At 35.2% G+C, this 26,212-nt stretch overlaps 1 protein-coding gene across 1 annotated transcript in view; it reads left to right on the top strand.

The window, feature by feature from the left end:
* Nucleotides 1-13,458, top strand: part of LOC138331171 (E3 ubiquitin-protein ligase TRIM37-like) — a 32,248-nt gene extending 18,790 nt beyond the window's left edge. The window contains exons 3-8 of the mRNA XM_069278643.1: nt 5,939-6,015; nt 6,410-6,634; nt 7,028-7,091; nt 11,834-11,897; nt 13,081-13,109; nt 13,441-13,458. Coding sequence (XP_069134744.1) covers nt 6,429-6,634; nt 7,028-7,091; nt 11,834-11,897; nt 13,081-13,109; nt 13,441-13,458 — 381 coding nt within the window. The 5' untranslated portion in view covers nt 5,939-6,015; nt 6,410-6,428. The remainder of the gene's footprint in view (nt 1-5,938; nt 6,016-6,409; nt 6,635-7,027; nt 7,092-11,833; nt 11,898-13,080; nt 13,110-13,440) is intronic.
* Nucleotides 13,459-26,212: the final 12,754 nt, after the last annotated feature.

Genomic DNA, 26,212 nt, shown 5'->3' with positions numbered 1-26,212 from the left:
CAGAACAATGATGACAATATGTTAAATAGATAGGTGACAGAACAATTGATGATATGTTAAATAGATAGGTGACAGAACAATGGTGACAATATGTTAAATAGATAGGTGACAGAACAATGATGACAATATGTTAAATAGAAAGGTGACAGAACAATGATGACAATATGTTAAATAGATAGGTGACAGAACAATGGTGACAATATGTTAAATAGATAGGTACAAACAGATAGGTGACAGAACAATGATGATATTATAATAGATTAAATAGATAGGTGACAGAACAATGATGATAATATGTTAAATAGATAGGTGACAGAACAATGATGATATGTTAAATAGATAGGTGACAGAACATTGATGACAATATGTTAAATAGATAGGTGACAGAACAATGATGACAATATGTTAAATAGATAGGTGACAGAACAATGATGACAATATGTTAAATAGATAGGTGACAGAACAATGATGACAATATGTTAAATAGATAGGTGACAGAACAATGATGACAATATGTTAAATAGATAGGTGACAGAACAATGATGATATGTTAAATAGATAGGTGACAGAACAATGATGATATGTTAAATAGATAGGTGACAGAACAATGATGATATGTTAAATAGATAGGTGACAGAACATTGATGATAAATGTTAAATAGATAGGTGACAGAACAATGATGATATGTTAAATAGAAAGGTGACAGAACAATGATGACAATATGTTAAATAGATAGGTGACAGAACAATGTGACAATATGTTAAATAGATAGGTGACAGAACAATGATGATATGTTAAATAGATAGGTGACAGAACAATGATGACAATATATGTTAAATAGATAGGTGACAGAACAATGATGATGCCCTGTTAAATAGATAGTTAAATAGATAGGTGACAGAACAATGATGATATGTTAAATAGATAGGGACAGAACATTGGTGACAATATGTTAAATAGATAGGTGACAGAACAATGATGATATGTTAAATAGAAGGTGACAGAACAATGATGACAATATGTTAAATAGATAGGTGACAGAACATGATGACAATTATGTTAAATAGAATAGGTGACAGAACAATGATGATATGTTAAATAGAAAGGTGACAGAACATATGTTAAATAGATAGGTGACAGATACAAATGTGAAAGGTGACAATATGTTAAATAGATAGGTGACAGAACATGGTGACAAATATGTTAAATAGAAGGTGACAGAACAATATGATGATGAAATAGAAAGGTGACAGAACAATATGTTAAATAGATAGGTGACAGAACATTGGTGACAATATGTTAAATAGATAGGTGACAGAACAATGATGACATATGTTAAATAGAAAGGTGACAGAACAATGATGACAATATGTTAAATAGATAGGTGACAGAACAATGGTGACAATATGTTAAATAGATAGGTGACAGAACAATGATGATATGTTAAATAGATAGGTGACAGAACAATGATGATATGTTAAATAGATAGGTGACAGAACATTGGTGACAATATGTTAAATAGATAGGTGACAGAACAATGATGACATATGTTAAATAGAAAGGTGACAGAACAATGATGACAATATGTTAAATAGATAGGTGACAGAACAATTGGTGACAATATGTTAAATAGATAGGTGACAGAACAATGATGATATGTTAAATAGATAGGTGACAGAACAATGATGATATGTTAAATAGATAGGTGACAGAACAATGGTGACAATATGTTAAATAGATAGGTGACAGAACAATGATGATATGTTAAATAGAAAGGTGACAGAACAATGATGATATGTTAAATAGATAGGTGACAGAACATTGGTGACAATATGTTAAATAGATAGGTGACAGAACAATGATGACAATATGTTAAATAGAAAGGTGACAGAACAATGATGATATGTTAAATAGAAAGGTGACAGAACATTGGTGACAATATGTTAAATAGATAGGTGACAGAACAATGATGATATGTTAAATAGATAGGTGACAGAACAATGATGACAATATGTTAAATAGATAGGTGACAGAACATTGATGACAATATGTTAAATAGATAGGTGACAGAACAATGATGACAATGAACAATGATGATAGGTGACAGAACAATGATGATATGTTAAATAGATAGGTGACAGAACAATGATGACAATATGTTAAATAGATAGGTGACAGAACAATGATGACAATATGTTAAATAGATAGGTGACAGAACAATGATGATATGTTAAATAGATAGGTGACAGAACAATGGTGATATGTTAAATAGATAGGTGACAGAACAATGATGATATGTTAAATAGATAGGTGACAGAACAATGATGACAATATGTTAAATAGATAGGTGACAGAACAATGATGACAATATGTTAAATAGAAAGGTGACAGAACAATGGTGACAATATGTTAAATAGATAGGTGACAGAACATTGATGATATGTTAAATAGATAGGTGACAGAACAATGATGACAATATGTTAAATAGATAGGTGACAGAACAATGATGACAATATGTTAAATAGATAGGTGACAGAACAATGATGACAATATGTTAAATAGATAGGTGACAGAACAATGATGATATGTTAAATAGATAGGTGACAGAACAATGATGACAATATGTTAAATAGATAGGTGACAGAACAATGATGACAATATGTTAAATAGATAGGTGACAGAACAATGTGATGACAGAACAATGATAGATAGGTGACAGAACAATGATGATATGTTAAATAGATAGGTGACAGAACAATGATGACAATATGTTAAATAGATAGGTGACAGAACAATGATGACAATATGTTAAATAGATAGGTGACAGAACAATGATGATATGTTAAATAGATAGGTGACAGAACAATGATGACAATATGTTAAATAGAAAGGTGACAGAACAATGATGATATGTTAAATAGATAGGTGACAGAACAATGATGACAATATGTTAAATAGATAGGTGACAGAACAATGATGATATGTTAAATAGATAGGTGACAGAACAATGATGACAATATGTTAAATAGATAGGTGACAGAACAATGATGATATGTTAAATAGATAGGTGACAGAACATTGATGACAATATGTTAAATAGATAGGTGACAGAACAATGATGATATGTTAAATAGATAGGTGACAGAACAATGATGACAATATGTTAAATAGATAGGTGACAGAACAATGATGATATGTTAAATAGATAGGTGACAGAACAATGATGATATGTTAAATAGATAGGTGACAGAACAATGATGACAATATGTTATGTGAAATATGTTAAATAGATAGGTGACAGAACAATGATGATATGTTAAATAGATAGGTGACAGAACAATGATGACAATATGTTAAATAGATAGGTGACAGAACAATGATGACAATATGTTAAATAGATAGGTGACAGAACATTGATGACAATATGTTAAATAGATAGGTGACAGAACAATGATGATATGTTAAATAGATAGGTGACAGAACATTGATGACAATATGTTAAATAGATAGGTGACAGAACAATGATGATATGTTAAATAGATAGGTGACAGAACAATGATGACAATATGTTAAATAGATAGGTGACAGAACAATGATGATATGTTAAATAGATAGGTGACAGAACATTGATGATATGTTAAATAGATAGGTGACAGAACAATGATGATATGTTAAATAGATAGATGACAGAACAATGATGACAATATGTTAAATAGATAGGTGACAGAACATTGATGACAATATGTTAAATAGATAGGTGACAGAACATTGATGACAATATGTTAAATAGATAGGTGACAGAACAATGATGATATGTTAAATAGAAAGGTGACAGAACAATGATGACAATATGTTAAATAGATAGGTGACAGAACAATGATGATATGTTAAATAGATAGGTGACAGAACAATGATGATAATATGTTAAATAGATAGGTGACAGAACATTGGTGACAATATGTTAAATAGATAGGTGACAGAACAATGATGATATGTTAAATAGATAGGTGACAGAACAATGATGATATGTTAAATAGATAGGTGACAGAACAATGATGACAATATGTTAAATAGATAGGTGACAGAACATGATGATATGTTAAATAGATAGGTGACAGAACAATGATGACAATATGTTAAATAGATAGGTGACAGAACAATGATGATGAATATGTTAAATAGATAGGTGACAGAACAATGATGATATGTTAAATAGATAGGTGACAGAACAATGATGACAATATGTTAAATAGAAAGGTGACAGAACAATGATGATATGTTAAATAGATAGGTGACAGAACAATGATGACAATATGTTAAATAGAAAGGTGACAGAACAATGATGACATATGTTAAATAGAAAGGTGACAGAACAATGATGACAATATGTTAAATAGATAGGTGACAGAACAATGATGACAATATGTAAATAGAAAGGTGACAGAACAATGATGATATGTTAAATAGATAGGTGACAGAACAATGATGACAATATGTTAAATAGAAAGGTGACAGAACAATGATGATATGTTAAATAGATAGGTGACAGAACAATGATGACAATATGTTAAATAGAAAGGTGACAGAACAATGATGACAATATGTTAAATAGATAGGTGACAGAACAATGATGACAATATGTTAAATAGAAAGGTGACAGAACAATGATGACAATATGTTAAATAGAAAGGTGACAGAACAATGATGACAATATGTTAAATAGAAAGGTGACAGAACATTGGTGACAATATGTTAAATAGAAAGGTGACAGAACATTGATGACAATATGTTAAATAGAAAGGTGACAGAACAATGATGACAATATGTTAAATAGAAAGGTGACAGAACAATGATGACAATATGTTAAATAGAAAGGTGACAGAACAATGATGACAATATGTTAAATAGAAAGGTGACAGAACAATGGTGACAATATGTTAAATAGAAAGGTGACAGAACATTGATGACAATATGTTAAATAGAAAGGTGACAGAACAATGATGACAATATGTTAAATAGATAGGTGACAGAACAATGACAATATGTTAAATAGATAGGTGACAGAACAATGATGATATGTTGAATAGATAGGTGACAGAACAATGATGACAATATGTTAAATAGATAGGTGACAGAACATTGGTGACAATATGTTAAATAGAAAGGTGACAGAACATTGATGATATGTTAAATAGATAGGTGACAGAACAATGATGACAATATTTTAAATAGATAGATGACAGAACAATGATGATATGTTAAATAGATAGGTGACAGAACAATGATGATATGTTAAATAGAAAGGTGACAGAACAATGATGATATGTTAAATAGATAGGTGACAGAACAATGATGACAATATGTTAAATAGATAGGTGACAGAACAATGATGATATGTTAAATAGATAGGTGACAGAACATTGATGATATGTTAAATAGATAGGTGACAGAACAATGATGTAGGTGACAGAACAATGATGATATGTTAAATAGATAGGTGACAGAACAATGATGACAATATGTTAAATAGAAAGGTGACAGAACAATGGTGACAATATGTTAAATAGATAGGTGACAGAAACAATGATGATATGTTAAATAGATAGGTGACAGAACATTGATGATATGTTAAATAGAAAGGTGACAGAACAATGAACATGTGATATGTTAAATAGAAAGGTGACAGAACAATGATGATATGTTAAATAGAAAGATGACAGAACAATGATGACAATATGTTAAATAGATAGGTGACAGAACATTGATGACAATATGTTAAATAGAAAGGTGACAGAACAATGGTGACAATATGTTAAATAGATAGGTGACAGAACAATGATGATATGTTGAATAGAAAGGTGACAGAACAATGACACATTTTGTTTTGATATCTTTGGTTGTATACATACTCCATTGACATTACATTGTTGTAAACAGGATGGTAATGGTGTTGTACGTGGAAACTATCTCTCTGTGTTCCTCGAGTTGTCAGCAGGCCTATCAGAAACATCCAAGTAAGTAAATCATAGTCATAAATACAAAGAATTTAATTGATAATTGATTACTGTCCGCCATTACACATTGTGGTCTGACATCTTGTATATATGCTGAAGCCTGGTCCATACCAGTGGATTTAAGCATGTTTTGTTTTGAACTACTCAAAACGTTCTTACAGTTGCTCTTACAGCGGCGTGTTCACCTTATCAGGTGCATGCTTTTGTCTAAAAAAACATTTTAGCTCACCTGCAGGAGTAGGTACAGTGTGCATTATTATGGTACTTGCTTAATCGTATAGCTATACAATTTGGAATTTCATTTAATTTTCTCTTTAATCAATTGTCCATTACTAATATACTGAACAGCCAAAAAAACAAAAAAAGCTGAGAGGAGCTACCCATTTTGTTTTAGATATGAATACCGTGTAGAAATGGTCCATCAGGTGTCTCGTGACAGCAGTAAAAACATTGTGCGAGAGTTTGCGTCTGACTTTGAAGTTGGAGAATGTTGGGGCTACAATCGCTTCTTCCGTCTAGACTTACTAGCTAGTGAAGGCTACCTGGAGTCTGACACTCTGATTCTCCGCTTTCAAGTGCGACCGCCGACCTTCTACCAGAAATGTAGAGACCAGCAGTGGTATGTATAATCAGCATTGTAGTAATCAGTGTTTAGATCGTAACAATAGACTCAAGGCCTGTGTTATTGTCTGTCTGTCTATCTGTCCAACTCTTCAGAACCTACTTGAATGATTTTAATGAAGATCCAAAGGATTTGGTTGTCATGGTAACCCTGTCCCTATACACATGTTTTTTGCACAAAGTCCAATTCATTAGTCTTTGGTTCAATCTTGATCGAATTTGCTACAGTGATGTAACATAAGGATGCCTGTAATGTTACATATCACATACTTTTAAAGAGTGTCCATATGAACGTACAGATTTATATCTGCTATAAAGCCAATGTCAGCTCAGTCCAAGGCAGGTAGCCTACAGATGGAGTATTATTAGGAATTTTTTCTGTCTTTTCTAGGTACATCAACCAGTTAGAGTCAGCACAGGCTCAGACTACTGAACAAATCAATCATCTCAAACAGGTAAATTATAATAATAATACTGTCTCAAACAGGTAAATTATGATAATAATACTGCCTCAAACAGGTAAATTATGATAATAATACCGTCTCAAACAGGTAAATTATGATAATAAGACTGTCTCAAACAGGTAAATTATGATAATAACACCGTCTCAAACAGGTAAATTATGAAAATAATACCGTCTCAAACAGGTAAATTATGATAATAATACTGTCCCATGATAATAATACCGTCACAAACAGGTAAATTATGATAATAATATCATCTTTAAGAGTTAATCTTAAGGCCAGATAATGATTTTATCTTAAAGAGTTGTGGTCTGATAATGAAAAAAGATGGTTATTGACACTCTCCTCGTCCAAGTAGATAATCTGATAACTAGGTTGACTGACTGATATACCTGTCTGCAATTGTTCACGGGTCATTGCGTGCGGGAAAGTAGTGCACTGCTTGGTGTGAAGTCACATGTGCCCGTGGTCATAATCAAAGGGTCAATTAGTGTTAATTTAGTGGTTGTTAGGACTATGCAAACTTGTCGTAATACTGAATCGACCAATACGATGACATATAGAGAAAATATCAGGACTGAAAACAAGTGCCCCTAATAGCGGGGTGGTCGTAATTTTGAGGTGGCCATAAGGTTAAGTTTTACTGTATCTTAATGAGTTGTGACCTGAAAATGGTACCATTTGAAGGTGAAATATGATAATGATCTACTAATGATTAGTGTTCAGATTTCCTCTTCTAATAGCATTTTTAGGTCACCTGAGACAAAGTCTCAAGTGACCTATTCTAATTGCCTTTTGTCCGTCGTCGTGCGTCGCCCATCGTGGGTCGTATGTCCGTAAACAATTTACATTTTCGACTTCTTCTCCAAAACTGCTGAAGCAATTTCAATGAAATTTTGCACAAACCTTCTAAGGCATAAGGCCAATCAAAATTGTGAATTATATGGTCCCCACCCCCCACAGGGGGCTGTGGGAGGGGCCAAAAGGGGTAAAATTTAAAATTGGATTCTTCTTCTCTACTCACAGATGTGGTAGAATCAAATACTCTTCATAGATAGAAAGGTCTCAAGGCCCTCTACAAAAATTGTAAATTATATGACCCTGGGGTCTCAGGTTTCCCCCTGGGGAGGGGGTTAAGTTTACTATAGTTTATATTGGGAAAACACATTTTTAAGCATTATTTGGTCATTTGTAATGGGAAATGAGTCAAATGTTGTCAGAATTATCAGTATGAGATGGCCATTTAATCCTATTAACAAATTTTCTATGACTGACCCTCAGGGGCCTTAGGGGCGGGGTCAAAAGGGGTCAAATATGCTAAAACTTCAAAAATCTTCTTCTGAAATTCTGGATATGGTAGAATGAAATACTTTTCAGAAATAGAAAGGTCTTAAGGTCCTTTACAAAAATTGTGAATTATTAGCTCACCTCGGTCCTTCAGAGCTTATAGGATACCGCAGCGTCCGGCGTCCGGCGTCCGTCCCGTCAACAATTGACTTCTTCTCCATAACCGCTGGTCGGATTTCAACAAATTTTGACTGGTAGCATCCTTATGGGCTACTAACTGAAAATTGTACAAATGATGGGGCTGATCCCCCGGGGGCCTGAGGGGCGGGGCCAAAAGGGGTCAATTTGTATATTTCCATATAAACGACTTCTTCTCTGAAACTAAGCAAGAGATAGCTCTCATAATGCAATTGTAGTATCGTTATAGGGTGGGGATTCAAAATTGTACAAATAATGGGGCAGACCCCCGGGGGGCCTGAGGAGCGGGGTCAAAAGGGGTCAATTTGGCTATTTCCATATAAACGACTTCTTCTCTGAAACCAAGCATGGGATAGCACCCATAATGCAATGGTAGCATCCTTAGAGGGTGGGGATTGAAAATTGTACATATGATGGGGCTGACCTCCCGGGGGCCTGAGGGGCGGGGTCAAAAGGGGCCAATTTGGCTATTTCCATATAAACGACCTTTTCTCTGAAACTCAGCATGGTATAGCACCCATAATACAATGGTAGCATCCTTATAGTGTGGGGATTCAAAATTGTGGAAATGATAGGGCTGATTCCCCGGGGGGGGGCTTGAGGGGCGGGGTCAAATGGGGTCAGTTTGGCTATTTCCATATGAATGACTTCTTCTCTGCACTTAAGCATGGTATAGCACCCTTAATGCAATGGTAGCATCCTTATAGGGTTGGGATTCCAAATTGTGCAAATGATAGGGCTGACCCCCGGGGACCTGTGGGGCGGGGTCAAAAGTGGTCAATTTCCATATAAATGACTTTTTCTCTGCAACTTAACATGGGATAACGCTCATAATGCAATGGTTACATCCTTATAGGGTTTGGATTCAAAATTTTGCAAATGATGGGGCTGACCCCCTGGGGCCCTCAAGGGTGGGGTCAAAAGGGGTTAATTTAGCTATTTCCATATAAACGACTTCTCTGCAACTAAGAATGGAAGAGCACTTATAATGCAATGGTAGCATCCTTATAGGGTTGGGATTTGAAATTGTACAAATGATAGGGCTGACCCCCGGGGCCTTAGACGGCAATAGATGCGAGGTCAAAAAGGTCAATTAGGCTACTACTTTCATATAAATTACTTTGTTTCTGAATGTTTCTGAATCTATGTATTGGATAGCATATTTGTATGGTATCAATAGCATCATTGTATGGTTGTGATTCAAAATTAAACTTTGGGAGTCAATTTTGCTTATTTTTAGCTCACCTGGTCCGAAGGACCGAGGTGAGCTTATGGGATACCGCAGCGTCCGGCGTCCGGCGTCCGTCGTCCGTCAACAATCTACTTCTTCTCCATAACCGCTGGTCGGATTTCAACAAAATTTGACTGGTAGCATCCTTATTGGCTACTTACTGAAAATTGTACAAATGATGGGGCTGATCCCCCGGGGGCCTGTGGGGCGGGGCCAAAAAGGGTCAATTTGGCTATTTCCATATAAACGACTTCGTCTCTGAAACCAAGCATGGGATAGCACCCATAATGCAATGGTAGCATCCTTATAGGGTGGGGATTGAAAATTGTACAAATGATGGGGCTGACCTCCCGGGGGCCTGAGGGGCGGGGTCAAAAGGGGCCAATTTGGCTATTTCCATTTAAACGACTTCTTCTCTGAAACTAAGCATGGTGTAGCACCCAGAATGCAATGGTAGCATCCTTATAGGGTGGGGATTCAAAATTGTGCAAATGATAGGGCTGACCCCCGGGGCCTTAGACGGCAATAGATGCGAGGTCAAAAAGGTCAATTAGGCTACTACTTTCATATAAATTACTTTGTTTCTGAATGTTTCTGAATCTATGTATTGGATAGCATATTTGTATGGTATCAATAGCATCATTGTGTGGTTGTGATTCAAAATTAAACTTTGGGAGTCAATTTTGCTTATTTTTCTAATTGTCAGAGTCTTGTGATAATTACTAACAAAAAACCAGGTGAGCGATACAGGCCCTCTGGGCCTCTTGTTCTAATTGTCAGAGTCTTGTGATAGTTACTAACAAAAAACCAGGTGAGCGATACAGGCCCTCTGGGCCTCTTGTATGACCCTGGGGTTTCACGTTTCCCCCTGGGGAGGGGGTCAAGTTTACTATAGTTTATATAGGAAAAACATATTAATGAGCTTTTTTTGCTCAATTTTCATTGGAAACGAGTCCAACTTGTTTAGAATTATTAGCCTGAGATAGCATTTTAACATCATATCCATATTGGTCCAGGCCGACCCCCTGGGGGCAGAGGGGCGGGGCCAAAAAAGGTCAAATAGGCTAAAACTTCAAAAATATTCTTCTAAAATTCTGGAAATGGTAGAATCAAATACATTTGATAGATGAAAAGGTCTTAAAATTTGTTTCATAAAACTTGTAAATTTGATGACCCTGGGGTCTCATATTTCCTCTTGGGGAGGGGGTCAAGTTTACTATAGTTTATATAGGAAAAACACATTAATGAGCATTTTTTGCTCAATTTTCATAGGAAATGAGTCAAACTTGGTTAGAATTGTTAGCCTGAGACATAATTGTAATATCATATCCACATTGGTCCTGGCCAACCCCCTGGGGGTAGAGGGGCGGGGCTAAAATAGGGTCAAATAGGCTAAAACTTCAAAAATCTTCTAAAATTCTGGAAATAGTAGAATCAAATAATTATAGATGGAAAGGTCTTAAGGTGTTTTATAAAAATTGTGAATTGTATGACCTTGGAGTCTCACGTTACCCCCTGGGGAGGGGTCAAGTTAACTTTAGTTTATATAGGAAAAACATATTTGTGAACATTTGATTAGAATTATTAGCCTAAGATATAGCATTTTAACATCCATATCCATCCTCGATGTCCCCCTGGGGGACCAGAGGGGCAGGACCAAACAAGGTCAAAATGATTAAAATTTCTAAAAATACCTCAAAGTTCACAGGTTTGATGAAAGCCAATACTCTTCATAGTCTAAAAAGTCAAATTTAATAATCACTGACCAACTTCAAGGTCCAGCATACAGTGTGTATGTGTCTTTAATTTGTTTCATTATTTGTTTCATTACATATTCTAACTCAGGTGACTGTTAAGGCCCATGGGCCTCTTGTATTCATTTCAAAGAAATCAATTGTGGACCCTGAAATCACTATTCAAAAGTATTAGATAAGGTCACACCCTTGGACTGGGCCTTGTAATAGTTTAGGAATGTGATTTTATATTTATGTTCTGAATTGATGTTTTATGTTGACAGCACATACTACTAATGGAGATGTCCAGAAGTAAAGGGGCGAGTAAACGAGTTATGACATCAGCAGGTGGGTTTATAACAGTATGAATCACAGTAAACGAGTAATGACATCAGCAGGTGGATTTATAACAGTATGAATCACAGTAAACGAGTAACGACATCAGCAGGTGGGTTTATAACAGTATGAATCACAGTAAACGAGTAATGACATCAGCAGGTGGGTTTATAACAGTATGAATCACAGTAAACGAGTAATGACATTATCAGGTGGGTTTATAACAGTATGAATCACAGTAAACGAGTAATGACATTATCAGGTGGGTTTATAACAGTACGAATCACAGTAAACGAGTAACGACATCAGCAGGTGGGTTTATAACAGTATGAATCACAGTAAACGAGTAATGACATTAAAAGGTGGGTTTATAACAGTATGAATCGCAGTAAACGAGTTATGACATCAGCAGGTGGGTTTATAACAGTATGAATCACAGTAAACGAGTAACGACATCAGCAGGTGGGTTTATAACAGTATGAATCACAGTAAACGAGTAATGACATTAAAAGGTGGGTTTATAACAGTATGAATCACAGTAAACGAGTTATGACATCAGCAGGTGGGTTTATAACAGTATGAATCACAGTTTACGAGTAATGACATTAACAGGTGGGTTTATAACAGTATGAATCACAGTAAACGAGTAACGACATCAGCAGGTGGGTTTATAACAGTATGAATCACAGTAAACGAGTAATGACATTAAAAGGTGGGTTTATAACAGTATGAATCACAGTAAACGAGTTATGACATCAGCAGGTGGGTTTATAACAGTATGAATCACAGTTTACGAGTAATGACATTAACAGGTGGGTTTATAACAGTATGAATCACAGTAAACGAGTAATGACATTAGCAGGTGGGTTTATAACAGTATGAATCACAGTAAACGAGTAATGACATTAGCAGGTGGGTTTATAACAGTATGAATCACAGTAAACAGATTTTAAATGTCAGAATCATCAATTTTCTATGCCATTTTCAAATATTCCAAAATTGGCTCTAAATCATTCACATGTTTGCCTTGTTGCTGTAAACAATTAATCCTGTGAAGATGTTATTTAATTTATTTTATCCAATAACTATGCATATTTAACAATTGAAAACCCATGTGATGAATTCCATAGCAGTTGCTTATCATGTTTGTTTCAGACTCTCCATTACCACTGATTGATCCCCTTGTTTGTTTCAGACTCTCCATTACCACTGATGGATCCCCTTGTTTGTTTCAGACTCTCCATTACCACTGATCAATCCCTTTGTTTGTTTCAGACTCTCCATTACCACTGATTGATCCCCTTGTTTGTTTCAGACTCTCCATTACCACTGATGGATCCCCTTGTTTGTTTCAGACTCTCCATTACCACTGATCAATCCCCTTGTTTGTTTCAGACTCTCCATTACCACTGATGGATCCCCTTGTTTGTTTCAGACTCTCCAGTACCACTGATTGATCCCCTTTTTTGTTTCAGACTCTCCATTACCACTGATGGATCCCCTTGTTTGTTTCAGACTCTCCATTACCACTGATCAATCCCTTTGTTTGTTTCAGACTCTCCAGTACCACTGATTGATCACCTTGTTTGTTTTAGACTCTCCATTACCACTGATTGATCCCCTTGTTTGTTTCAGACTCTCCATTGCCACTGATCGATCCCCTTGTTTGTTTCAAGACTCTCCATTGCCACTGATGATCCCTGATTGTTTCAGACCCCTTGTTTGTTTCAGACTCTCCATTACCACTGATGGATCCCCTTGTTTGTTTCAGACTCTCCATTACCACTGATCAATCCCCTTGTTTGTTTCAGACTCTCCATTACCACTGATCATCCCTTGATTGTTTCAGATCCCATTACCCTTGGATCCCCTTGTTTGTTTCAGACTCTCCATTACCACTGATGGATCCCCTTGTTTGTTTCAGACTCTCCATTACCACTGATGGATCCCCTTGTTTGTTTCAGACTCTCCATTACCACTGATGGATCCCCTTGTTTGTTTCATCCCACTATCCATCCCTTGTTTGTTTCAGACTCTCCATTACCACTCATCAATCCCCTTGTTTGTTTCAGACTCTCCATTACCACTGATAGATCCCCTTGTTTGTTTCAGACTCTCCATTACCACTGATGGATCCCCTTGTTTGTTTCAGACTCTCCATTACCACTGATCAATCCTCTTGTTTGTTTCAGACTCTCCATTACCACTGATGGATCCCCTTGTTTGTTTCAGACTCTCCATTACCACTGATGGATCCCCTTGTTTGTTTCAGACTCTCCATTACCACTGATGGATCCCCTTGTTTGTTTCAGACTCTCCATTACCACTGATGGATCCCCTTGTTTGTTTCAGACTCTCCATTACCACTCATCAATCCCCTTGTTTGTTTCAGACTCTCCATTACCACTGATGGATCCCCTTGTTTGTTTCAGACTCTCCATTACCACTGATTGATCCCCTTGTTTGTTTCAGACTCTCCATTACCACTGATTGATCCCCTTGTTTGTTTCAGACTCTCCATTACCACTGATTGATCAATCCCCTTGTTTGTTTCAGACTCTCCATTACCACTGATGGATCCCCTTGTTTGTTTCAGACTCTCCATTACCACTGATGGATCCCCTTGTTTGTTTCAGACTCTCCATTACCACTAATCAATCCCCTTGTTTGTTTCAGACTCTCCATTACCACTCATCAATCCCCTTGTTTGTTTCAGACTCTCCATTACCACTGATCAATCCCCTTGTTTGTTTCAGACTCTCCATTACCACTGATCAATCCCCTTGTTTGTTTCAGACTCTCCATTACCACTGATTGATCCCCTTGTTTGTTTCAGACTCTCCATTACCACTGATTGATCCCCTTGTTTGTTTCAGACTCTCCATTACCACTGATCAATCCCCTTGTTTGTTTCAGACTCTCCATTACCACTGATCATCCCCTTGTTTGTTTCAGACTCTCCATTACCACTGATGGATCCCCTTGTTTGTTTCAGACTCTCCATTACCACTAATCAATCCCCTTGTTTGTTTCAGACTCTCCATTACCACTGATCAATCCCCTTGTTTGTTTCAGACTCTCCATTACCACTGATTGATCCCCTTGTTTGTTTCAGACTCTCCATTACCACTGATGGATCCCCTTGTTTGTTTCAGACTCTCCATTACCACTGATGGATCCCCTTGTTTGTTTCAGACTCTCCATTACCACTGATGATCCCCTTGTTTGTTTCAGACTCTCCATTACCACTGATTGATCCCCTTGTTTGTTTCAGACTCTCCATTACCACTGATTGATCCCCTTGTTTGTTTCAGACTCTCCATTACCACTGATGGATCCCCTTGTTTGTTTCAGACTCTCCATTACCACTGATTGATCCCCTTGTTTGTTTCAGACTCTCCATTACCACTGATCCCTGATCCCCTTGTTTGTTTCAGACTCTCCATTACCACTGATTGATCCCCTTGTTTGTTTCAGACTCTCCATTACCACTGACTGATCTGATCCCCTTGTTTGTTTCAGACTCTCCATTACCACTGATTGATCCCCTTGTTTGTTTCAGACTCTCCATTACCACTGATGGATCCCCCTTGTTTGTTTCAGACTCTCCATTACCACTGATTGATCCCCTTGTTTGTTTCAGACTCTCCATTACCACTGATTGATCCCCTTGTTTGTTTCAGACTCTCCATTACCACTGATGGATCCCCTTGTTTGTTTCAGACTCTCCATTACCACTGATTGATCCCCTTGTTTGTTTCAGACTCTCCATTACCACTGATTGATCCCCTTGTTTGTTTCAGACTCTCCATTACCACTGATTGATCCCCTTGGTTGTTTCAGATCTCCATTACCACTGATCAATCCCCTTGTTTGTTTCAGACTCTCCATTACCACTGATTGATCCCCTTGTTTGTTTCAGACTCTCCATTACCACTGATTGATCCCCTGTTTTGTTTCAGACTCTCCATTACCACTGATCAATCCCCTTGTTTGTTTCAGACTCTCCATTACCACTGATGATCCCTTTTGTTTCAGACTCCCATTACCATATTTGTTTGTTTCAGACTCTCCATTACCACTGATTGATCCCCTTGTTTGTTTCAGACTCTCCATTACCACTGATCAATCCCCTTGTTTGTTTCAGACTCTCCATTACCACTGATCAATCCCCTTGTTTGTTTCAGACTCTCCATTACCACTGATTGATCCCCTTGTTTGTTTCAGACTCTCCATTACCACTGATCAATCCCCTTGTTTGTTTCAGACTCTCCATTACCACTGATCAATCCCCTTGTTTGTTTCAGACTCTCCATTACCACTGATCAATCCCCTTGTTTGTTTCAGACTCTCCATTACCACTGATTGATCCCCTTGTTTGTTTCAGACTCTCCATTACCACTGATTGGATCCCCTTGTTTGTTTCAGACTCTCCATTACCACTGATGGATCCCCTTTTGTTTTGAAATATGTAATATCTGGTGTCAAAGAATCATGAAATTCTAACACTGTGGGACAAAATAAAAGTTTGTACAAGGTTACAATGACTTAAATGTGTAGAATCAAATACTATAGGCAAAAGAAGTCATTCATAAACAGTGTTGTACAAGATATTGTAACTGCTTGATTGATTGACAATAATATTGTAACACTGGTTGTACTTATGTTACAACTTAAAGTAGTAAAACTATAGGGCAAAGAGGTCATTTGGTCTAACACTGGATGGGACAAAAATAAAAATTGTACAGACCTAGGTTACAATGACTTAAAAGTAGTAAATATAGGAGCAAAGAAGTCATTCTAACACTGTGGAAGGCAAAATATTGTACTGGTAAGACAATGACTTAAAGTAGTAAATAGAGGGCAAAGAATCTGAGTTTGTCATTCTAACAGTGTGGACAAAATAATTGTACTAGTGTACAATGACTTTTAAAAGAGAGTAAATATAGGGCAAAGAAGTACATTCTAACACTGTGGACAAAATATTGTACTAGGTTACAATGACTTAAAGTAGTAAATATAGGGCAAAGAAGTCATTCTAACAGTGTGGACAAAATATTGTACTAGGTTACAATGACTTAAAGTAGTAAATATAGGGCAAAGAAGTCATTCTAACACTGTGGACAAAATATTGTACTAGGTTACAATGACTTAAAGTAGTAAATATAGGGCAAAGAAGTCATTCTAACACTGTGGACAAAATATTGTACTAGGTTACAATGACTTAAAGTAGTAAATATAGGGCAAAGAAGTCATTCTAACACTGTGGACAAAATATTGTACTAGGTTACAATGACTTAAAGTAGTAAAATATAGGGCAAAGAGGTCATTCTAAACACTGTGGACAAAATATTGTAAATATAGAGGCAAAAAGGTTAACAATGACTTGTAAAGTACAATGACTCCCCCTTATTTTAAAGTAGTAAATATAGGGCAAAGAGGTCATTCTAACACTGTGTGGACAAAATATTGTACTAGGTTACAATCATGACTTAAAGTGGTAAATATAGGGCAAAGAAGTCATTCTAACACTGTGGACAAAATATTGTACTGGGCTACAATGACTTAAAGTAGTAAAATATAGGGCAACAAGAAGTCATTCTAACACTGTGGACAAAATATTAGTACTAGGTATACTAATGACTTAAAGTAGTAAATATAGGGCAAAGAAGTCATTCACTAACACTGTGGACAAAATATTGACTAGGTTACAAATGACTTAAAGTAGTAAAATATAGGGCAAAGAAGTCATTCTAACACTGTGGACAAAATATTGTACTTTCAAGATACAATGACTGTAAAGGTAGTAAATATAGGGGCAAAAGAGAAGTTTTCATTCTAACACTGTGTGGACAAAATATTGTACTAGGTTACAATGACTTAAAGTAGTAAATATAGGGCAAAGAAGTCATTCTAACACTGTGGACAAAATATTGTACTAGGTTACAATGACTTAAAGTAGTAAATATAGGGCAAAGAGGTCATTCTAACACTGTGGACAAAATATTGTACTAGGTTACAATGACTTAAAGTAGTAAATATAGGGCAAAGAAGTCATTCTAACACTGTGGACAAAATATTGTACTAGGTTACAATGACTTAAAGTAGTAAATATAGGGCAAAGAAGTCATTCTAACAGTGTGGACAAAATATTGTACTAGGTTACAATGACTTAAAGTAGTAAATATAGGGCAAAGAAGTCATTCTAACACTGTGGACAAAATATTGTACTAGGTTACAATGACTTAAAGGGTCAAAGAGTGTCAAGTAAAAATATTTTATAGGGTTAAAGAAGTCATTCTAATACACTGTGGACAAAATATTGTACTAGGTTACAATGACTTAAAGTAGTAAATATAGGGCAAAGAAGTCATTCTAACACTGTGGACAAAATATTGTACTAGGTTACAATGACTTAAAGTAGTTATAGGGCAATGACATTTAAAATAAGTAACACTGTGGACAAAATATTGTCATTCTAACAGTGTGGAACAAAATATTGTACTTACAATGACTTTTAAAGTAGTAAATATAGGGCAAAAGAAAGTCATTCTAACCACTGTTATTGTACTAGGTCATTCTAACAAAGAGTCAATGTGGACAAAATATTTGTACTAGGTTACAATGACTTAAAGTAGTAAATATAGGGCAAGAGGTCATTCTAACACTGTTGTACTCCCCCCCCAAGGACAAAATAAAGGTTACAATGTTAGTACTTAAAAGTAGTAAAATATAGGGGCAAAGAAGTCATTCTAACAACTGTGGACAAAATATTGTACTAGGTTAACAATGACTTAAAAGTAGTAAATATAGGGCAAAGAGGTCATTCTAACACTGTGGACAAAATATTGTACTAGGTTACAATGACTTAAAGTAGTAAATATAGGGCAAAGAAGTCATTCTAACACAAAATATGTGGGGTTACAAAAGTATTAGGCAAAGTACTAGTACTAGGATTACAATGACTTAAAGTAGTAAATATAGGGCAAAGAAGTCATTCTAACACTGTGGACAAAATATTGTAAAAGAGGACTAGTGTTACAATGACTTAAAGTAGTAAATATAGGGCAAAGAAGTCATTCTAACACTGTGGACAAAATATTGTACTAGTTTACAATGACTTAAAGTAGTAAATATCTTTCTAACACAGTGGGATACAAAGAACGTCATTCTAACAGTGTGGACATTCTAACAAAAAATATTGTACTAGGTTACAATGACTTAAAGTAGTAAAATATAGGCAAAGAAAGAAGTCATTCTAACACTGTGGACAAAATATTGTAACTAGGTTACAATGACTTCAAAGTAGTAAATATAGGGGCAAAAGAAGTCATTCACAGTGGGAACAGGTTACAATGTGGTACAAAAAGTATTCTAAACACTGTACTAGGTTACAATGACTTAAAGTGGTAAATATAGGGCCAAAGAGTCAGTCATTCTAACAGTGTGGACAAAATATTGTACTAGGTTACAATGACTTAAAGTAGTAAATATAGGGCAAAGAAGTCATTCTAAATCAGTGTGGAAAAATATTGTCTGGGATACAATTACTTAAAGTAAAATATAAGGGCCAAAAGACATGTGTGGACAAAATATTGTACTAGGTTACAATGACTTACAGATAGTAAATATAGGGCAAAGAAGTCATTCTAACACCTGTGGGACAAAATATTGTACTAGGTTACAATGACTTAATGTAGTAAATATATGTAAAAGTAGTAAAGGTATGAGGGCCCAAAGAAGTCATTCTAACACTGTGGACTAAAAAACTAGGTTGTGACTTAAGTAGTAAAATATAGGGCAAAGAAGTCATTCTACAGTGTGGAGTACTAACAATGACTTAAAGTAGTAAAATATCGGGCAAAGAAGTCATTCTAACACTGTGGACAAAATATTGTACTAGGTTACAATGACTTAAAGTAGTAAATATAGGGCAAAGAAGTCATTCTAACACTGTGGACAAAATATTGTACTAGGTTACAATGACTTAAAGTAGTAAATATAGGGCAAAGAAGTCATTCTAACAGTGTGGACAAAATATTGTACTAGGTTACAATGACTTAAAGTAGTAAATATAGGGCAAAGAAGTCATTCTAACACTGTGGACAAAATATTGTACTAGGTTACAATGACTTAAAGTAGTAAATATAGGGCAAAGAAGTCATTCTAACACTGTGGACAAAATATTGTACTAGGTTACAATGACTTAAAGTAGTAAATATAGGGCAAAGAAGTCATTCTAACACTGTGGACAAAATATTGTACTAGGTTACAATGACTTAAAGTAGTAAATATAGGGCAAAGAAGTCATTCTAACACTGTGGACAAAATATTGTACTGGGTTACAATGACTTAAAGTAGTAAATATAGGGCAAAGAAGTCATTCTAACACTGTGGACAAAATATTGTACTAGGTTACAATGACTTAAAGTAGTAAATATAGGGCAAAGAAGTCATTCTAACACTGTGGACAAAATATTGTACTAGGTTACAATGACTTAAAGTAGTAAATATAGGGCAAAGAAGTCATTCTAACAGTGTGGACAAAATATTGTGTACTAGGTTACAATGACTTAAAGTAGTAAATATATAGGGCAAAGAAGTCATTATCTAACACTGTGGACAAAATATTGTACTAGGTTACAATGACTTTAATGTAGTAAATATAGGGCAAAGAAGTCATTCTAACACACCTGTGGACAAAATATTGTACTAGGTTACAATGACTTAAAGTAGTAAATATAGGGCAAAGAAGTCATTCTAACAGTGTGGACAAAATATTGTACTAGGTTTACAATTGACTGTGGTAAATATATCAGGGCAAAGAAGTCATTCTAACACTGTGGACAAAATATTGTACTAGGTTACAATGACTTAAAGTGGTAAATATAAGGGCAAAGAAGTCATTCAAACACTGTGGACCAAAAATATTGTACTAGGTTTACAATGACTTAAAGTAGTAAATATAGGGCAAAGAAAGTCATTTCTAACACATGTGGACAAAATAACTTGCTACTAGGTTACAATGACTCTAAAAGTGGTAAAGATATAGGGTCAACAGAAGCATCCATTCACACAGTGTGGAGTGACAAAATATTGTACATAGGTTATCAAATGACATAAAGTAGTAACATCTATAGGGCAAGAGAAGTCATTCCTAACAGTGTGGACAAAATATTACGTACTACGAGTTACAATGACTTAAAGTAGTAAAATATCGTGGGCAAGGAGACAAGTCATATCTACACAGTGAATGGACAAAATATTGTACTATGGGAGTTACAAATGACTTAAAGAGGGTAAATAAAGTGTCAAAATAAGAAGTCATTCTAAACAGTGTGGACAAAATATATGTACAAGGTTACAAAGCATTAGTGATATACGATGATGTTTCAGATTTAACCAAGGCATTAGTGACATAACGATGATTGTGACAGATTTACAAGCTAACAGTGTCAAAGACAAACACTGTGTGACAAAAATGTGTAGATTTACAATGACTTAAAGTAGTAAATATAGGGCAAAGAAATTGTCATTTAACAAATATTAGTGACATACAATGACTTAAAATATAACCAAGCATTAGTGACATGGACAATGTGTCAGATTTAACCAAGCATTAGTGACATTCTAACACTGTGGACAAAATATGTCTAACAAGCATTGTGACATTCTAATGTGTGGACAAAAATTGTATATTTAACCAAGCATTTGACATAATGACTTACAATGTGTCAGATTAAACCAAGGGCAAAGAAGTCATTCTAATGTGTCAGATTTAACAAGCATTAGTGACATACAATGTGTCAGAAGTTCTAAACCAAGCATTAGTGAACAAATGATGTGTCAGATTTAACACTGTGGACAAAATATTGTACTAGGTTACATAAAGTGTGAAATATACAAAGATGTGTCTAACATGTTAACCAAGCATTAGTGACATTTCATGTGTCAGATTTAACCTAGCTTTAGTGACATACAACAATGTGTTCAGATTTAACCAAGCATTGTGACATACAATTGTGTCAGATTTAATCAAGCATTTAGTGACATACAATGTGTCATGATTTAACAAGCGTAGTGTCATACAATTGTGTTCAGATTTATACCAAGCATTAGTGGACATACAATGTGTCAGATTTAACCAAGCATTAGTGACATACAACATGTACAGATTTAACCAAGCTTTAGTGGAAATTCAATGTGTCAGATGTGTCAGATTTAACCAAGCATTAGTGAATTTACCAACAAGTGTCTGATTTAACCAAGCATTAGTGACATACAATGATGTGTCAGATTTAACCATCAGAATGCATTAGTGATATACGATGATGTGTCAGATTTAACCAAGCATTAGTGACATGACATACGATGATGTGTCAGATTTAACCAAAATACGCATTAGTTAGTGACATACAATATGTCAGATTTAACCAGCAGTTAGTGACATACAACAATGTGTCAGATTTAACCAAGCATTAGTGACATACAACAATGTGTCAGATTTAAACCAAGCATTAGTGACATAACGATGATGTGTCAGATTTAACTAAACATTAGTGACATACGATGATGTGTCAGATTTAACCAAGCATTAGTAACATACGATGATGTGTCAGATTTAACCAAGCATTAGTGACATTCAATGATGTGTCAGATTTAACCAAGCATTATGTGACATTACAATGTGTCAGATTTAACCAAGCATTAGTGACATTCATACAATGTGTCAGATTTAAACCAAGCATTAGTGACATTCAATGTGTCAGATTTAACCAAGCATTAGTGACATTACAATGTGTCAGATTTAACCAAGCATTAGTGACATACAACAATGTGTCAGATTTAAACCAAGCATTATGTGACATACGATGATATGTGTCAGATTAAACCAAGCATTAGTGACATACGTATGATGTGTCAGATTTAAACCAAGCATTAGTGACATTCAATGTGTACAGATTTAACCAAGCATTAGTGACATACAACAATGTGTCAGATTTAACCAAGCTATTAGTGGACATTACAATGTGTCAGATTTAAATCAAAGCATTAGTGACATACAATGTGTCAGATTTAACCAAGCGTTTGAGTGACACGATACAATGTGTCAGATTTAACCAAGCATTAGTGACATACAATGTGTCAGATTTAAACCAAGCATTAGTGACATACAACATGTGTAACATCAGATTTAACCAAAGCATTAGTGACATTCAATGTGTCAGATTTTAACCAAGCATTAGTGACATACGATGATGTGTCAGATTTAACCAAGCATTAGTGAAATTCAATGTGCCAGATTTAAACAAAGCATTAATGGACATACAATGTGTGAAGATTTAACCAAGCATTAGTGAAATACAATGATGTTTTTTCAGATTTAACCAAACATTAATGACATACGATGATGTGTCAAGATTTAACCAAGCATTAGTGACATACAATGTGTCAGATTTAACCAAGCATTAGTGACATATGATGTATGTGTCAGATTTAACCATGCATTAGTGACATACGAATGTGTCAGATTTAACCAAGCATTAGTGACATATCAGATGTGTCAGATTTATACCAAGCGTTAGTGACATTCAATGTGTCAGATTTAACCAAGCATTAGTGTACAAGCTGTTTGTCAGATTCAATGTATTCAGATTTAACCAAGCATTAGTGACATTCAATGTGTCAGATTTAACCAAGCATTAGTGACATACAATGTGTCAGATTTAAACCAAGCATTAGTGACATACATGATGTGTCAGATTTAAACAAAGCATTAGTGACATACAATGATGTGTCAGATTTAACCAAGCATTAGTGACATTCAGTGTGTCAGATTTAACCAAGCGTTAGTGACATTCAATGTGTCTGATTTAACCAAGCATTAGTGACATACAATGTGTCAGATTTAACCAAGCATTAGTGACATACAATGTGTCAGATTTAACCAAGCATTAGTGACATACAACAATGTGTCAGATTTAACCAAGCATTAGTGACATACGATGATGTGTCAGATTTAAACAAGCATTAGTGACATACGATGATGTGTCAGATTTAACCAAGCATTAGTGACATTCAATGTGTCAGATTTAACCAAGCATTAGTGACATACAATGATGTGTGTCAGATTTAACCAAGCATTAGTGACATACGATGATGTGTCAGATTTAACCAAGCATTAGTGACATTCAATGTGTCAGATTTAACCAAGCATTAGTGACATACAAAATGTGTCAGATTTAACCAAGCATTAGTGACATACAATGTGTCAGATTTAACCAAGCATTAGTGACATTCAATGTGTCAGATTTAACCAAGCATTAAGTGACATACAATGTGTCAGATTTAAACCAAGCATTAGTGACATACAATGTGTCAGATTTAAACCAAGCATTAGTGACATACAATGATGTGTCAGATTTAACCAAGCATTAGTGACATACGATGATGTGTCAGATTTAACCAAGCATTAGTGACATTCAATGATGTTGTCAGATTAATTACCTCGGATTAACCAAGCATTAGTGACATTCAACAATGTGTCAGATTTAACCAAGCATTAGTGACATACAATGTGTGTCAGATTTAAACCAAGCATTAGTGACATAGTAACAATGTGTCAGATTTAAGCATTATGTGGACCAAGCAGATTTAAATCATGCATTAGTGACATTACAATGTGTCAGATTTAACCAAGCATTAGTGACATTACAATGTGTCAGATTTAACCAAGCATTAGTGACATACAACAATGTAACAGATTTAATCCAAGCATTAGTGACATTCAATGTGTGGTCAGATTTAACCAAGCATTAGTGACATAATGATGAGGTGTCAGATTTAACCAAGCATTAGTGACATTCAATGTGCCAGATTTAACCAAGCATTAATGGAACATACAATGTGTGAAATTTAACCATAGCATTAGTGAAGTTACAATGATGTTCAAGATTTAACCAAACATTAATGACATTTACGATGATGTGTCAGATTTAACCAAGCAATTAGTGACATACAATGTGTCAGATTTAAACCAAGCAATAGTAACATACATGATGTGTCAGATTTAACCAAGCATTAGTGACATACAATGATGTGTCAGATTTAACCAAGCATTAGTGACATACAATGTGTCAGATTTAACCAAGCATTAGTGACATACAATGTGTCAGATTTAACCAAGCATTAGTGACATACAATGTGTCAGATTTAACCATGTAGATTTAACCAAGCATTAGTGACATACAATGTGTCAGAGATTTAACCAAGCATTAGTGAACATTCGATCATGTGTCAGATTTAACAAACATTAGTGTACATACGATGATTGTGTCAGATTAACAAGCATCAGTGACATACAATGTGTCAGATTTAACTAAGCATTAGTTACATTCAATGTGTTCAGATTTAACCAAGCATTAGTGACATACAATGATGGTGTCAGATTTAACTGAGCATTAGTGAAATACAATGATGTTTCAGATTTAACCAAACATTAATGACATACGATGATGTGTCAGATTTAACCAAGCATTAGTGACATACAATGTGTCAGATTTAACCAAGCAATAGTAACATATGATGATGTGTCAGATTTAACCAAGCGCATTAGTAACATACGATGATGTGTCAGATTTAACCAAGCATTAGTGACATTCAGTGTGTCAGATTTATACCAGCGTTAGTGACATTCAATGTGTCGGATTTTAACCAAGCGTTAGTGACATTCAATGTATCAGATTTAACCAAGCAATAGTGACATACAATGTGTCAGATTAAACAAGCATTAGTGACATACAACAATGTGTCAGATTTAACCAAGCATTAGTGACATACGATGATGATGTGTCAGATTTAAACAAGCATTAGTGACATACGATGATGTGTCAGATTTAACCAAGCATTAGTGACATTCAATGTGTCAGATTTAACCAAGCATTAGTGACATACAACAATGTGTCAGATTTAACCAAGCATTAGTGACATACAATGTGTCAGATTTAACCAAGCATTAGTGACATACAATGTGTCAGATTTAACCAAGCATTAGTGACATACAATGATGTGTCAGATTTAACCAAGCATTAGTGACATACAATGATGTGTCAGCTTTAACCAAGCATTAGTGACATTCAATGTGTCAGATTTAACCAAGCATTAGTGACATTTAATGTGTCATATTTAACCAAGCATTAGTGACATTCAATGTATCAGATTTAACCAAGCATTAGTGACATTCAATGTGTCATATTTAACCAAGCATTAGTGACATTCAATGTATCAGATTTAACCAAGCATTAGTGACATTCAATGTGTCAGATTTA

Source organism: Argopecten irradians, chromosome 9 (genome assembly GCF_041381155.1).
Source record: "Argopecten irradians isolate NY chromosome 9, Ai_NY, whole genome shotgun sequence".
NCBI classification, from domain to species: Eukaryota; Metazoa; Mollusca; class Bivalvia; order Pectinida; family Pectinidae; genus Argopecten; species Argopecten irradians.
This window is presented reverse-complemented; position numbering and strand designations above follow the sequence as displayed.